The 12854-nt window shown below is 45.1% G+C and overlaps 1 protein-coding gene across 3 annotated transcripts in view; it reads right to left on the bottom strand.

Moving 5' to 3' along the window:
- lgr4 (leucine-rich repeat containing G protein-coupled receptor 4) overlaps positions 1-12854 on the bottom strand; it is an 87698-nt gene that overhangs the window by 32505 nt on the left and 42339 nt on the right. For all 3 annotated transcript variants that reach the window (XM_061246353.1, XM_061246354.1, XM_061246355.1), the window contains exons 4-6: positions 12495-12566; positions 4696-4911; positions 4048-4119 (exon numbers count right to left, since the gene is read on the bottom strand). In XM_061246353.1, the coding sequence (XP_061102337.1) occupies positions 4048-4119; positions 4696-4911; positions 12495-12566 (360 nt within the window). The remainder of the gene's footprint in view (positions 1-4047; positions 4120-4695; positions 4912-12494; positions 12567-12854) is intronic.

Here is a 12854-nt window from a genome sequence, read left to right as displayed (position 1 = left end):
TCTACCACACTTACTGTGGTCATACTTCACAAAGCACTGCTTCATACTGCTGCTCTGCTTCTACAACACTGACTGTGGTCATACTTCACAAGGCACTGCTTCATACTGCTGCTCTGCTTCTACAACACTGACTGTGGTCATACTTCACAAAGCACTGCTTCATACTGCTGCTCTGCTTCTACATCACTGACTGTGGTCATACTTCACAAAGCACTGCTTCATACTGCTGCTCTGCTTCTACAACACTGACTGTGGTCATACTTCACAAAGCACTGCTTCATACTGCTGCTCTGCTTCTACAACACTGACTGTGGTCATACTTCACAAAGCACTGCTTCATACTGCTGCTCTGCTTCTACAACACTGACTGTGGTCATACTTCACAAAGCACTGCTTCATACTGCTGCTCTGCTTCTACAACACTGACTGTGGTCATACTTCACAAAGCACTGCTTCATACTGCTGCTCTGCTTCTACAACACTGACTGTGGTCATACTTCACAAAGCACTGCTTCATACTGCTGCTCTGCTTCTACAACACTTACTGTGGTCATACTTCACAAAGCACTGCTTCTACAACACTTACTGTGGTCATACTTCACAAAGCACTGCTTCATACTGCAGCTCTGCTTCTACAACACTGACTGTGGTCATACTTCACAAAGCACTGCTTCATACTGCAGCTCTGCTTCTACAACACTGACTGTGGTCATACTTCACAAAGCACTGCTTCATACTGCTGCTCTGCTTCTACAACACTTACTGTGGTCATACTTCACAAAGCACTGCTTCTACAACACTTACTGTGGTCATACTTCACAAAGCACTGCTTCATACTGCAGCTCTGCTTCTACAACACTTACTGTGGTCATACTTCACAAAGCACTGCTTCATACTGCTGCTCTGCTTCTACATCACTGACTGTGGTCATACTTCACAAAGCACTGCTTCATACTGCTGCTCTGCTTCTACAACACTGACTGTGGTCATACTTCACAAAGCACTGCTTCATACTGTTGCTCTGCTTCTACAACACTGACTGTGGTCATACTTCACAAAGCACTGCTTCATACTGCTGCTCTGCTTCTACAACACTTACTGTGGTCATACTTCACAAAGCACTGCTTCTACAACACTTACTGTGGTCATACTTCACAAAGCACTGCTTCATACTGCAGCTCTGCTTCTACAACACTGACTGTGGTCATACTTCACAAAGCACTGCTTCATACTGCAGCTCTGCTTCTACAACACTGACTGTGGTCATACTTCACAAAGCACTGCTTCATACTGCTGCTCTGCTTCTACAACACTTACTGTGGTCATACTTCACAAAGCACTGCTTCTACAACACTTACTGTGGTCATACTTCACAAAGCACTGCTTCATACTGCAGCTCTGCTTCTACAACACTGACTGTGGTCATACTTCACAAAGCACTGCTTCATACTGCTGCTCTGCTTCTACAACATTGACTGTGGTCAGACTTCACAAAGCACTGCTTCATACTGCTGCTCTGCTTCTACAACACTGACTGTGGTCATACTTCACAAAGCACTGCTTCATACTGCTGCTCTGCTTCATACTGCTGCTCTGCTTCTACAACACTGACTGTGGTCATACTTCACAAAGCACTGCTTCATACTGCTGCTCTGCTTCTATAACACTGACTGTGGTCATACTTCACAAAGCACTGCTTCATACTGCTGCTCTGCTTCTACAACACTTCCTGTGGTCATACTTCACAAAGCACTGCTTCATACTGCTGCTCTGCTTCTACAACACTTACTGTGGTCATACTTCAGAAAGCACTGCTTCATACTACTGCTCTGCTTCTACAACACTGACTGTGGTCATACTTCACAAAGCACTGCTTCATACTGCTGCTCTGCTTCTACAACACTGACTGTGGTCATACTTCACAAAGCACTGCTTCATACTGCTGCTCTGCTTCTACAACACTGACTGTGGTCATACTTCACAAAGCACTGCTTCGTACTGCTGCTCTGCTTCTACATCACTGACTGTGGTCATACTTCACAAAGCACTGCTTCATACTGCTGCTCTGCTTCTACAACACTTACTGTGGTCATACTTCACAAAGCACTGCTTCTACAACACTTACTGTGGTCATACTTCACAAAGCACTGCTTCATACTGCTGCTCTGCTTCTACAACACTTACTGTGGTCATACTTCACAAAGCACTGCTTCTACAACACTTACTGTGGTCATACTTCACAAAGCACTGCTTCATACTGCAGCTCTGCTTCTACAACACTGACTGTGGTCATACTTCACAAAGCACTGCTTCATACTGCAGCTCTGCTTCTACAACACTTACTGTGGTCATACTTCACAAAGCACTGCTTCATACTGCAGCTCTGCTTCTACAACACTGACTGTGGTCATACTTCACAAAGCACTGCTTCATACTGCTGCTCTGCTTCTATCTGCCTCTACAATGCTGACTGTGATGACTTCAAATTGTAATTGACAGTCAAAGAAGCCATTATAAGAAAAAATATTCACAGAGATATTAGCCAAACAATTGGCTTACCAAAATAAAGTGTTTGGCTCCAGATCTACACAAAGCTACTCAAATGTCCATCACCAGAGAGGTCCTGTTGTAATCAGGACCAAGAAAGGAAATACTCTACTGCAGTGACAGGAGATAAGACCACCCTGAGATCCGGGGGAGAGCTTTGCTAATAACTCAATAGCCAATTACATAATGTGATCAAACATTAATTAAATCATTGATCGAGCACTGGCCAAAACCTGGCACAACTTGTCAGTCTGTGTGAATCTAACATAACAATGTTAAACTTCCCTTTCTAGACACTGCAGAGAGTGCCTGCCATGAAGACTATAATGGGAGACGGAGAGAAAGAAAACCTGCTCTGTCTTTAAAGGCAGCTTTATGGAACCCTGGGGCTACATTGCTGTTCCTTCATTTCATAAGAATTGAAGACACGCAAAGACAGGATAACCAGCAAACTAACAACTGCATAATGCACTGGGTGCAGCACAGAATTAAATAAGGTAGCTCACCAATGGAGGCCACTACCTGACAAAATAACTAAAGCTTATTGAGATAAAAATATGTTACAAGCTACTACTTCATGGCTGGCAATGGCTAGTGTTGACAGGCTGATGAAAAGGTACTGGCTGATTAGTTTGTTTATTTAGCTAGCTTGCCTGTGAGTTTTAACAAAAATAAGTTTCCGTTTTTGTAGCACTGATGAGTTTTAAATATCGTAATGCCTCGGTTGTCATGAAATCAGTTGAAGAAAGGTGAACTCTATAACTGTAACTGTACAGATGGGTAACTAATTGGGAGAACAGCAGGAAGGAGCCCTGTCTGGCTGAGAAGAAGTGGGACATGCGTTCCACCCATGCTCACTAATTCAGATATATTTTTAACACTGGAATTGCCCAGGCCGTCAATCATATGACATCCACAGTCAAACTGCTATTTTCCACAGCTATGAAACATTGCCTATTTGGATCTTTACAAATATGCTTTATTAAATGTAAAAATACAAATAATGTATCAAGTCCACCTTAACCTGCCAAGCACTGTTAGGACAGCAGATGCAACCATGTATAGCTTTTCACTGAAGAACATTTTGGTTATTAAAGCTGTTGTAACTTTGAATTACTACAAATGAAAACAGTAAAAGATTTGTCTCCAAACACATGGCCGTGGTGTCTCCTGTGTCTATGAGGTTATGAATCCTTTTTCATATTTAAGTCTGGAGTGCTACAATTTCCACAGCTTCATACTATGGTCTTTTTTCTCACTGAAAACAAATCATTTGAAAATATTTCAATTGGCAAGGTACAAGCAAATTAAATCCTAACATGTTAATGCAGCGAGATGGATTTCATACGAACAGAAACTGAAACAGTTTACAGAGTGTTTGTTGATTTGTCCACAAGCCATCACTGAGCCCTGCCTTTCCAAAGAACAGTAATTTCACTATTATGAAGCTCTCTATTTGACACCTACCACTGAAACCCCAAATTATAGTGACATACTTACAGTGTTTCTAGGTTGTCCAGGCCTGCAAAGCAATTCTGGCCAATCTCCTTGATTTTGTTGTTGTGTAGATGTCTGAAAAAATAATGACCACATTTCACACATTCAGCCTGCGGTAAATGGTATACATGTGGATATGTGTAGCACCCAGGTAACAGCTAGGAGCAAAATGCATTACAAGAAACGATAACCGAAGTGAGATGCTATTTACCAATACAGTACATACTTCTGTGGTTAACATACACAGTGACTACATCACTGTAACAACGGATATAGAGGAGTTGAGCTTGGACAACAGGACAAGAGGCTGTGCTGGAGTAGTAGGTGTGTGGGTGTAAGGCTGAGGGAGCTGCCCTACAGCTGGTCTAGCTCATAGCTGCAAATTTGATTCCCATGTGGACACTCTAATCGCACCCTGGGCAAGCCAACTGAATGCATTTCTTCAGCCTGAATTGCTTCAATAAATATTCAGCAAATAGACTCACTCCAGATTTGAAGTTTCAGCTCGGCACATAAACACATATGATCAGTGTAATATTATGAGCACAGGAATCACATATGATCAGTGTAATATTATGAGCACAGGAATCACATATAATCAGTGTAATATTATGAGCACAGGAATCACAGGTGCAGAGCATGGCTACTCACAGCACCACGAGGCTGGAGAGGTTGGTGAAGGCGTGGTCAGGGATGAGGGTGATGCGGTTGAGGGCCAGTGTCAGGGCCTGCAGGTTGCCCAGGTGGCTGAGGGGCCCCACGGGGACCTCGGTCAGGCCGTTGTCGTCCAGCCACAGGTGGCGCAGCTGCTGCAGGCCCTGGAAGCTGTCCTCCGGCACGGCCGCAATGTGGTTTGCATCCAGCCGCCTGCAGAGAGAGCGACCCACACCCAGAGACGTGAAGCTCTGCAAACACGCAGAGAGAGCGACCAACACCCAGAGACGTGAAGCTCTGCAAACACGCAGAGAGAGCGACCAACACCCAGAGACGTGAAGCTCTGCAAACACGCAGAGAGAGCGACCAACACCCAGAGACGTGAAGCTTTGCAAACACGCAGAGAGAGCGACCCACACCCAGAGACCTGAAGCTCTGCAAACACGCAGAGAGAGCGACCAACACCCAGAGACCTGAAGCTCTGCAAACACGCAGAGAGAGCGACCAACACCCAGAGACCTGAAGCTCTGCAAACACGCAGAGAGAGCGACCAACACCCAGAGACGTGAAGCTCTGCAAACACGCAGAGAGAGCGACCAACACCCAGAGACGTGAAGCTTTGCAAACACGCAGAGAGAGCGACCCACACCCAGAGACCTGAAGCTCTGCAAACACGCAGAGAGAGCGACCAACACCCAGAGACCTGAAGCTCTGCAAACACGCAGAGAGAGCGACCAACACCCAGAGACCTGAAGCTCTGCAAACACGCAGAGAGAGCGACCAACACCCAGAGACCTGAAGCTCTGCAAACACGCAGAGAGAGCGACCAACACCCAGAGACCTGAAGCTCTGCAAACACGCAGAGAGAGCGACCAACACCCAGAGACCTGAAGCTCTGCAAACACGCAGAGAGAGCGACCAACACCCAGAGACCTGAAGCTCTGTAAACACGCAGAGAGAGCGACCAACACCCAGAGACCTGAAGCTCTGCAAACACGCAGAGAGAGCGACCAACACCCAGAGACCTGAAGCTCTGCAAACACGCAAGCGCCCACATGACACGGACGCCCACTTATGTGTGTCTTTACACATGGTTACAAGACCATTCATGTCATTGAAAAAGGCATTCAAAATATACACTCTAACAAAACATTGTATAACTGTACAATAATTCAAGCTCATTGGTTGAAAATTGGTTCTAACTGCCATAGCCAATGGTGTTTCAATGTCAGCGCATTCATAGAGAAGGGGTGGGATGAACAGTGTTGTGGTCTGAAGGTGTTTGTTGCTGCTATTCCTCTCTTGACCGTTAGAAGTCCGAAATGACCTATTGTACCTTTCAGTTAATTCGCATTGCCAAACAGCAAATGACGTCTTCACTATCAATGGTCAGACTCCTGAATGGTGTTGAATTCAGTTACAAAGGGCCATGAATCCTGACCCTGCCAGTGGTGATGATAGGAATCACTTCTGTGTAAAAACTGTAATAAGGCAGTATTTCCAGCTGCACTGGGCTGCGCGTGAGAAGGCTTTTAAATAAGGTGGCGGGAGAGGACAGCTGCCAGGTCGGTGCCAGAATGTCACTCAGCACAGGAAGCGTTTACACAGTCCCTGCAAACTCTGCTTTCCATGATCTCATGAGGCCTCCTGGGAGCACATCCCTCCGTCAGCGAGCCAGGCAGGAGCACCAGACAAGCCTGGGCCTGACCACCCGGTCGCTCTTCCGCAGTGAAGCACGCCACACGAACACGGAGCCAGGTTGCTCTTACCCCAGCCCAAGGGCACCGCCTTCTTGCCCCAGCCCAAGGGCACCGCCTACTTGCCCCAGCCCACAGGCACCGCCTTCTTGCCCCAGCCCACAGGCACCGCCTTCTTGCCCCAGCCCACAGGCACCGCCTTCTTCCGCCTTCTTGCCCCAACCCAAGGGTACTGGCTTCTCCTCACAGACAATAATCTGCCTCGAGGGCTTACTGCTGTCTGACCACAATGCTGGCCAGATAACCCAAGCTAAATTATTTCCCGTTTGTGAATGGAAAACCTCCTCGTCCCCTGACTGCATAATGAGCCCACAGCAGGGTTGAGCAGGGATATGAGCCTATAGCAGGGTTGAGCAGGGATATGAGCCCACAGCAGGGTTGATCAGGGATATGAGCCCATAGCAGGGTTGATCAGGGATATGAGCCCATAGCAGGGTTGATCAGGGATATGAGCCCATAGCAGGGTTGAGCAGGGATATGAGCCCATAGCAGGGTTGAGCAGGGATATGAGCCCACAGCAGGGTTGAGCAGGGATATGAGCCCACAGCAGGGTTGATCAGGGATATGAGCCCATAGCAGGGTTGAGCAGGGATATGAGCCCACAGCAGGGTTGATCAGGGATATGAGCCCATAGCAGGGTTCATCAGGGATATGAGCCCATAGCAGGGTTGAGCAGGGATATGAGCCCACAGCAGGGTTCAGCAGGGATATGAGCCCATAGCAGGGTTGAGCAGGGATATGAGCCCATAGCAGGGTTGATCAGGGATATGAGCCCATAGCAGGGTTGATCAGGGATATGAGCCCACAGCAGGGTTGAGCAGGGATATGAGACCATAGCAGGGTTGATCAGGGATATGAGCCCACAGCAGGGTTGAGCAGGGATATGAGCCCATAGCAGGGTTGATCAGGGATATGAGCCCATAGCAGGGTTGATCAGGGATATGAGCCCACAGCAGGGTTGAGCAGGGATATGAGCCCATAGCAGGGTTGAGCAGGGATATGAGCCACAAGCCAGCCGTGTGAGGACAAATCCAGCTAACGCACAAGCCAGCCGTGTGAGGACCTGCACCAATCTGCCACATGCAGGAGCCTCATGCCACGTGTGTACAGAACCTGCTACTGCTGCATCTCTATATATATATCCATGCAGAACCTGCTACTGCTGCATCTCTATGCATATATCCATGACTCCATGCAACTTAATTATTGTGTTGAATTTGGCAATGGCGGGGGACTCAGGAGTAATCATATATTACTGGATTAAGAAGCACACCTGGAACCATCTCTCTAATCTTTTAGTTTTTATCAACCTACCAATCAAGGTAACACACCAAGACATTAAAATATGTGGGCATAATCTTTTTTTCCCAGGATCTTGATGAGAAGCACAGGTACCAATTAGGATTATAAGAAAAATGGAGGTGGTTGGGTGGAGTATCCAGTTAAAGTATTAGTCTCGAGCGCAATTTGCTTGCAGGAGCAGTCACACGGTGCTGGCGCCATTGGCCACTAGGGGGCGTGTGCCAGGGGGCCAAGATCATTTCATGAGGCTCAAAACTCTAATGCAATACTATCACTCAAGCAAGTGAAATACAGGAGTGAATAATGGATTGAAAACTTGATTGTCCATTAACGCAGGCACTAACGGAAGAGCTGGGTCTGTTCAGAGCCTGAGACTCTGGTTCTCTGAATAACTACTCTGAAGAGCTTGGCTTCGCAAGTAACTGAACCAGAACACAATTTAAATGTAGGACACATTCAATCAATGCTTGCTAGACACAACTCAGAGATCTGAAAGATCCTTTCTCTGGGTCTGATCGCCCTGAGACAGAGAGGGTCTGATCTAACGCCCTGAGACAGAGAGGGTCTGATCTAACACCAGGAGACAGAGAGGGTCTGATCTAACGACCTGAGACAGAGAGGGTCTGATCTAACGCCCTGAGACAGAGAGGTTCTGATCTAACGACCTGAGACAGAGAGGGTCTGATCTAACGCCCTGAGACAGAGAGGGTCTGATCTAACGCCCTGAGACAGAGAGGGTCTGATCTAACACCCTGAGACAGAGAGGGTCTGATCTAACGCCCTGAGACAGAGAGGGTCTGATCTAACACCAGGAGACAGAGAGGGTCTGATCTAACGCCCTGAGACAGAGAGGGTCTGATCTAACGCCCTGAGACAGAGAGGGTCTGATCTAACGCCCTGAGACAGAGAGGGTCTGATCTAACGCCCTAAGACAGAGATGGTCTGATCTAACGCCCTGAGACAGAGGGTCTGATCTAACGCCCTGAGACAGAGAGGGTCTGATGTATTTCAGAGCAGAGATATTTAAGACTTGCTCTCCTGGCCATTGGCCTGAAGAGGTTTTGACAGTGGGCAGGGCTGCCCAGGTGCATACTTCATGTACTGTCTTCATAACACCGCCGCTCACATTAAAGGATCTGCTAAGTCTTTCATTTTCTTTGATTGTACTCCATGAAAGTCTTATCTATTGCTGTTGTCACACACATGAACTGCACTGGAACCGACTTCCTAATATTGTGTCATAAACAGATATTGAACACAAACTTTAATCATCAGAGCTAGGCACTAGTTAGTGGCAGTAACCAAACAGATTGCAGGAAATCAATCCCACACATTGTAGAAAAGAAGTTACTGACAAAAAAAATTACAGTTACTGTTATTTCAGAATTGCAGAGCCTGTTTTTAGTCAGCAGGAAATTTGTTTATACTGTATGGTCCGTACAAGATTATGAATCTACAAATGCTACATACAACTGCTAGGATGACAAATCACCTAATTATCTTCCCAATTTAAACAATTGTACATGATCTGTAAGCTTGATAAATGAAGGTGCATGCTTTTTTCAGCACTTCAGAACTCAAATGAGTAGCTCTTAACTTGAACAAACAATAACTGTGCACTTATAGTAATTTGTGAATACTGACTTAGTTACAGAAACATTAGGAAGAATGTCTGTCTGGAAACAGGGTTCACACAGACTCCATCTATGCAGTACATTAGATGTCATGTATTTGCCCACGTTTTGCACATACATATCAGATTTTCCTCAACCCCACTAATGGCTGCAGAGCTGTCAACCTGATGGACTGGAATAGCGCTGGTCTGTTTTTTTCAGTCATATAAAAGGTTAAGGACAAATAGACTTAGACATACATACAAGAACAGATCACAGCTTTGTCAAAAGCCAGATTAAAATCTTTTGTAACATTCAAGGAGAGAACATTGCCATGATTATTTACCAGTGCTTACTTTAAACTGTCACCTGAGAAATGTTGAAAATTACAGGCTGAGCAAAATGAAACCGCAATGTGCTTTTGAATAGAGCACCACCAGTTCTCAAAAGGTTTTCAACTTCATTGTTGTTTGTTTATTCATTGCATCTCTGTTCAGCCTGCAGGTCAAACAGGGTTGTGCACAATAAGTGCAAATACTTTGCGGAAATTCTCTCCATTTGTGTCTCTCTCTCTGCCTCTCCTTCTCTCGCTCTCTCTCAAATTTCTTTATAGTCTCAGTGCTAGAAGGCAAAAGGCGTGTTGACTGACAGCTTAGTCTATGAGGTGTGTTACAAAACCAGCTTTGCTCTGCCAAAATATATTACTTAAGCTACAACGCTTTAACCCCTTGGGGACAGAAAGAGACATGTGTACGAGACAACAAAGAAAGAGGAACACACAGTCTCATTTTGGAAATATCTGGAGTAGCAATAATGGTAAGAGTGCAGGCTCTCAAAACCAGTGTCCCCTCTTGCCCTCATGAAACTTTGAGAGGACAACCTTGCCGGTGCCAAGAGGAGTTCAGGAATCCAGCCTCGCATGACGAACACATCCAGAACCCCTCTGGGGCTCCACTGGTGAATTAAGACGATGAAGACAAACGTCCGCTGAGTGAGTGAGCTCAGCTGAGCGCTAGTGATTCTTCTGAGAGCAAATTTTTATGAAACAGCTGCAATGTGAACCCCCTTTATGGATTCCTCTGGAATAAAAGTTTGTGTTTTATACATGCCGGTTGATTTTTATGGGCACCCAGTTCCTTACATCCCTATTGAACGAGTCTGAACTAATCCTCTGTGCGCAGAGTGACAGCCAAGTGCTGCCCACTAGGACGAGGGGCAATCTTACAGACATGTTGATGGACTAGCTGTACGTAAACACGGAAGTGCATGCATTAAGGTAGATGAAATATAAAAATAGCTGCAAAGAGCTGCCTACCAGCCTGCCAACACTAATGTGTATTTATTTACTGCTGGAGGGATGCCACACAGGTATACTGCAGCTTGAACTCCATCTATCTAGCGGGACAGATCGGCAGTGCTAACGTTAGATATCTATTTTTTATCTTTTATCTTTTATCTTTTGCTAGCTATAGGCTATACACAGGAGTAAATAAACCAGTCCTCCTGACTAACACTTGGACTATGGCTGTCTAGCTGGTGCATTGACATTGAGTGCTGAGACGCATTTAAGTTTTTAATCAAAGATGTTCTTCACAAGCAAATATTATCTAGTTAGTGTGTTGGGTAATGTCACAATTGCTTCTTAAATTAATAAATGACGTTCCCCGAGCATCAATCCTGCTAATCAGCTCAAAATATAGGAATATGTAGTTAGATCTCAAACAGGCATGAGATAGAGACAACGTTAGCAGGCTAGCATCTTCCACTGTTTAATACGACTGTTTGTGACAGATGAGCCACTGAGTGCTAATTATAGCTACGAATTCACAATAGTCTAGCTATATCTCTTTCTAACTAGTACATACCAAGCAGTAAATAAATGTATTTGCTTATTCCTGTGTGTCGGAGTGCATGCTATAGCCTATATAGCCTATGAACAATAGTGTAGCAAACATCTTTAAATTTAAAGATATAATAGGTAGACAGTCAAGAAAGGAATTGCAGCAACAAACACCCTCAAATCACAACACTGTTTATCCCCATTCACTGGGAATGCGCTGACATTGAAACGCCATTGGCTGTGGCAATTAGAACCAATTTTCAACCAATGAACTCGACATATTGTACAGCTGTACAATGTTTGTCGGTGCGTCACCTGTATAGTTTGAAACCCAAATTTAAGGACTATAAACACAGAGGGTGAGTCAACACGTCAGTGAGCCTGTTTCAATGACAGGACGGGATTTACAATGTTCCTGTGACAATGTTTCTCACCCATGTTCCTTTAGGGGCTTGGTAGATATTTCATCTGATTTGTTAAATCATTTGAATTTAAACAAACTTGAAATGCTTTTGTACCTCCATTATCCTACCATTCAGCCATAATTTTGTTATTATGTCTAAAATTACTTAGCATTCTCCTTTCATCTTTTTAACTTCACAATTACTGCTGTGATGAAGTTTCAATTCAATGTTAACGGTTCAATGCTTAGCATGATATGATAAGCACCATGAGTTGCAGTGGTTTGCAGAAATTCTTCTCAATATGGTGCACACAGCTCTGGGGAGCCAAAAAGGAAACTTCACCTGGAAAAACAAGGCTAATCACATTCACGTTTTTCCACCTTGTTTTTAGTGGAGGGGTTTGTTCCTGTGTTGTTTTAAGCCAAGTAGAAGCAAGGCCAGAGGAAAAACAAGTTCATGGAAAGCAATTGACTGGTTTTTCTTTAGATTGGCATCACAGCAGCACTCAATGTTTCTCAGGCCACACACTGGCCTCCCCTGTCCATTACTACAGCATGCCTTAATGTAATGTAATGTAATACCTTAAGAGGCAGATCTCACATCCTTCCAATGAGAATATCCCAACCTAACATTTACTGAAAATGACAGTTGTGCCAAGTCCATGTGTTGCTTTCAATAAAGGTGATCGATCACTTCCTATCTGGTGCTCAAACATACCAACACGGGCAGACTGCAAACCTATTACAACTGCACCTTCATGTTTCCCGCAGGCAGCAACAACATGGCACAGTACTCGAACAGAAATGGCTCCAATAAGCCAGTTAATTTGTGCATGTGACGGAGGGGAAGGCAGTGTCAGTAAGAACACGGTCTGACTCACAGAGACTGGAGGGAGAGGAGGTTCTTCAGAGCCAGGCTGGGCACAGTCTTCAGCTGGTTATTCTGCAACATCCTGAAAAAAAATTAAAAAATGCATCCCTCGTCATAAATCATATTCACATGTCATAACACAACCCTTCAGTGCAACTACGTAATGAGCAAACAGGAATCAGACGAGAGAGTGGATGTAACATTCTATCTGTAATCTGTAACAGAAGTTTTGAGTGTGCCGTTCTTCTCTGGGCAGTGTGAAAGTGAATGACTTTAACTGTTCCTCCGCGGTCCGCCAGAATGTGAGGGCAAGCAAATAGTAAATGGTAAATGGTTGGAATTTATAGAGCGCCTTTATCCAAATCACTGT

The sequence above is a fragment of the Conger conger genome, chromosome 6 (assembly GCF_963514075.1).
Source record: "Conger conger chromosome 6, fConCon1.1, whole genome shotgun sequence".
NCBI classification, from domain to species: Eukaryota; Metazoa; Chordata; class Actinopteri; order Anguilliformes; family Congridae; genus Conger; species Conger conger.
The sequence above is the reverse complement of the archived record's forward strand: the minus strand, read 5'-3'. Positions and strand labels throughout refer to the sequence as shown.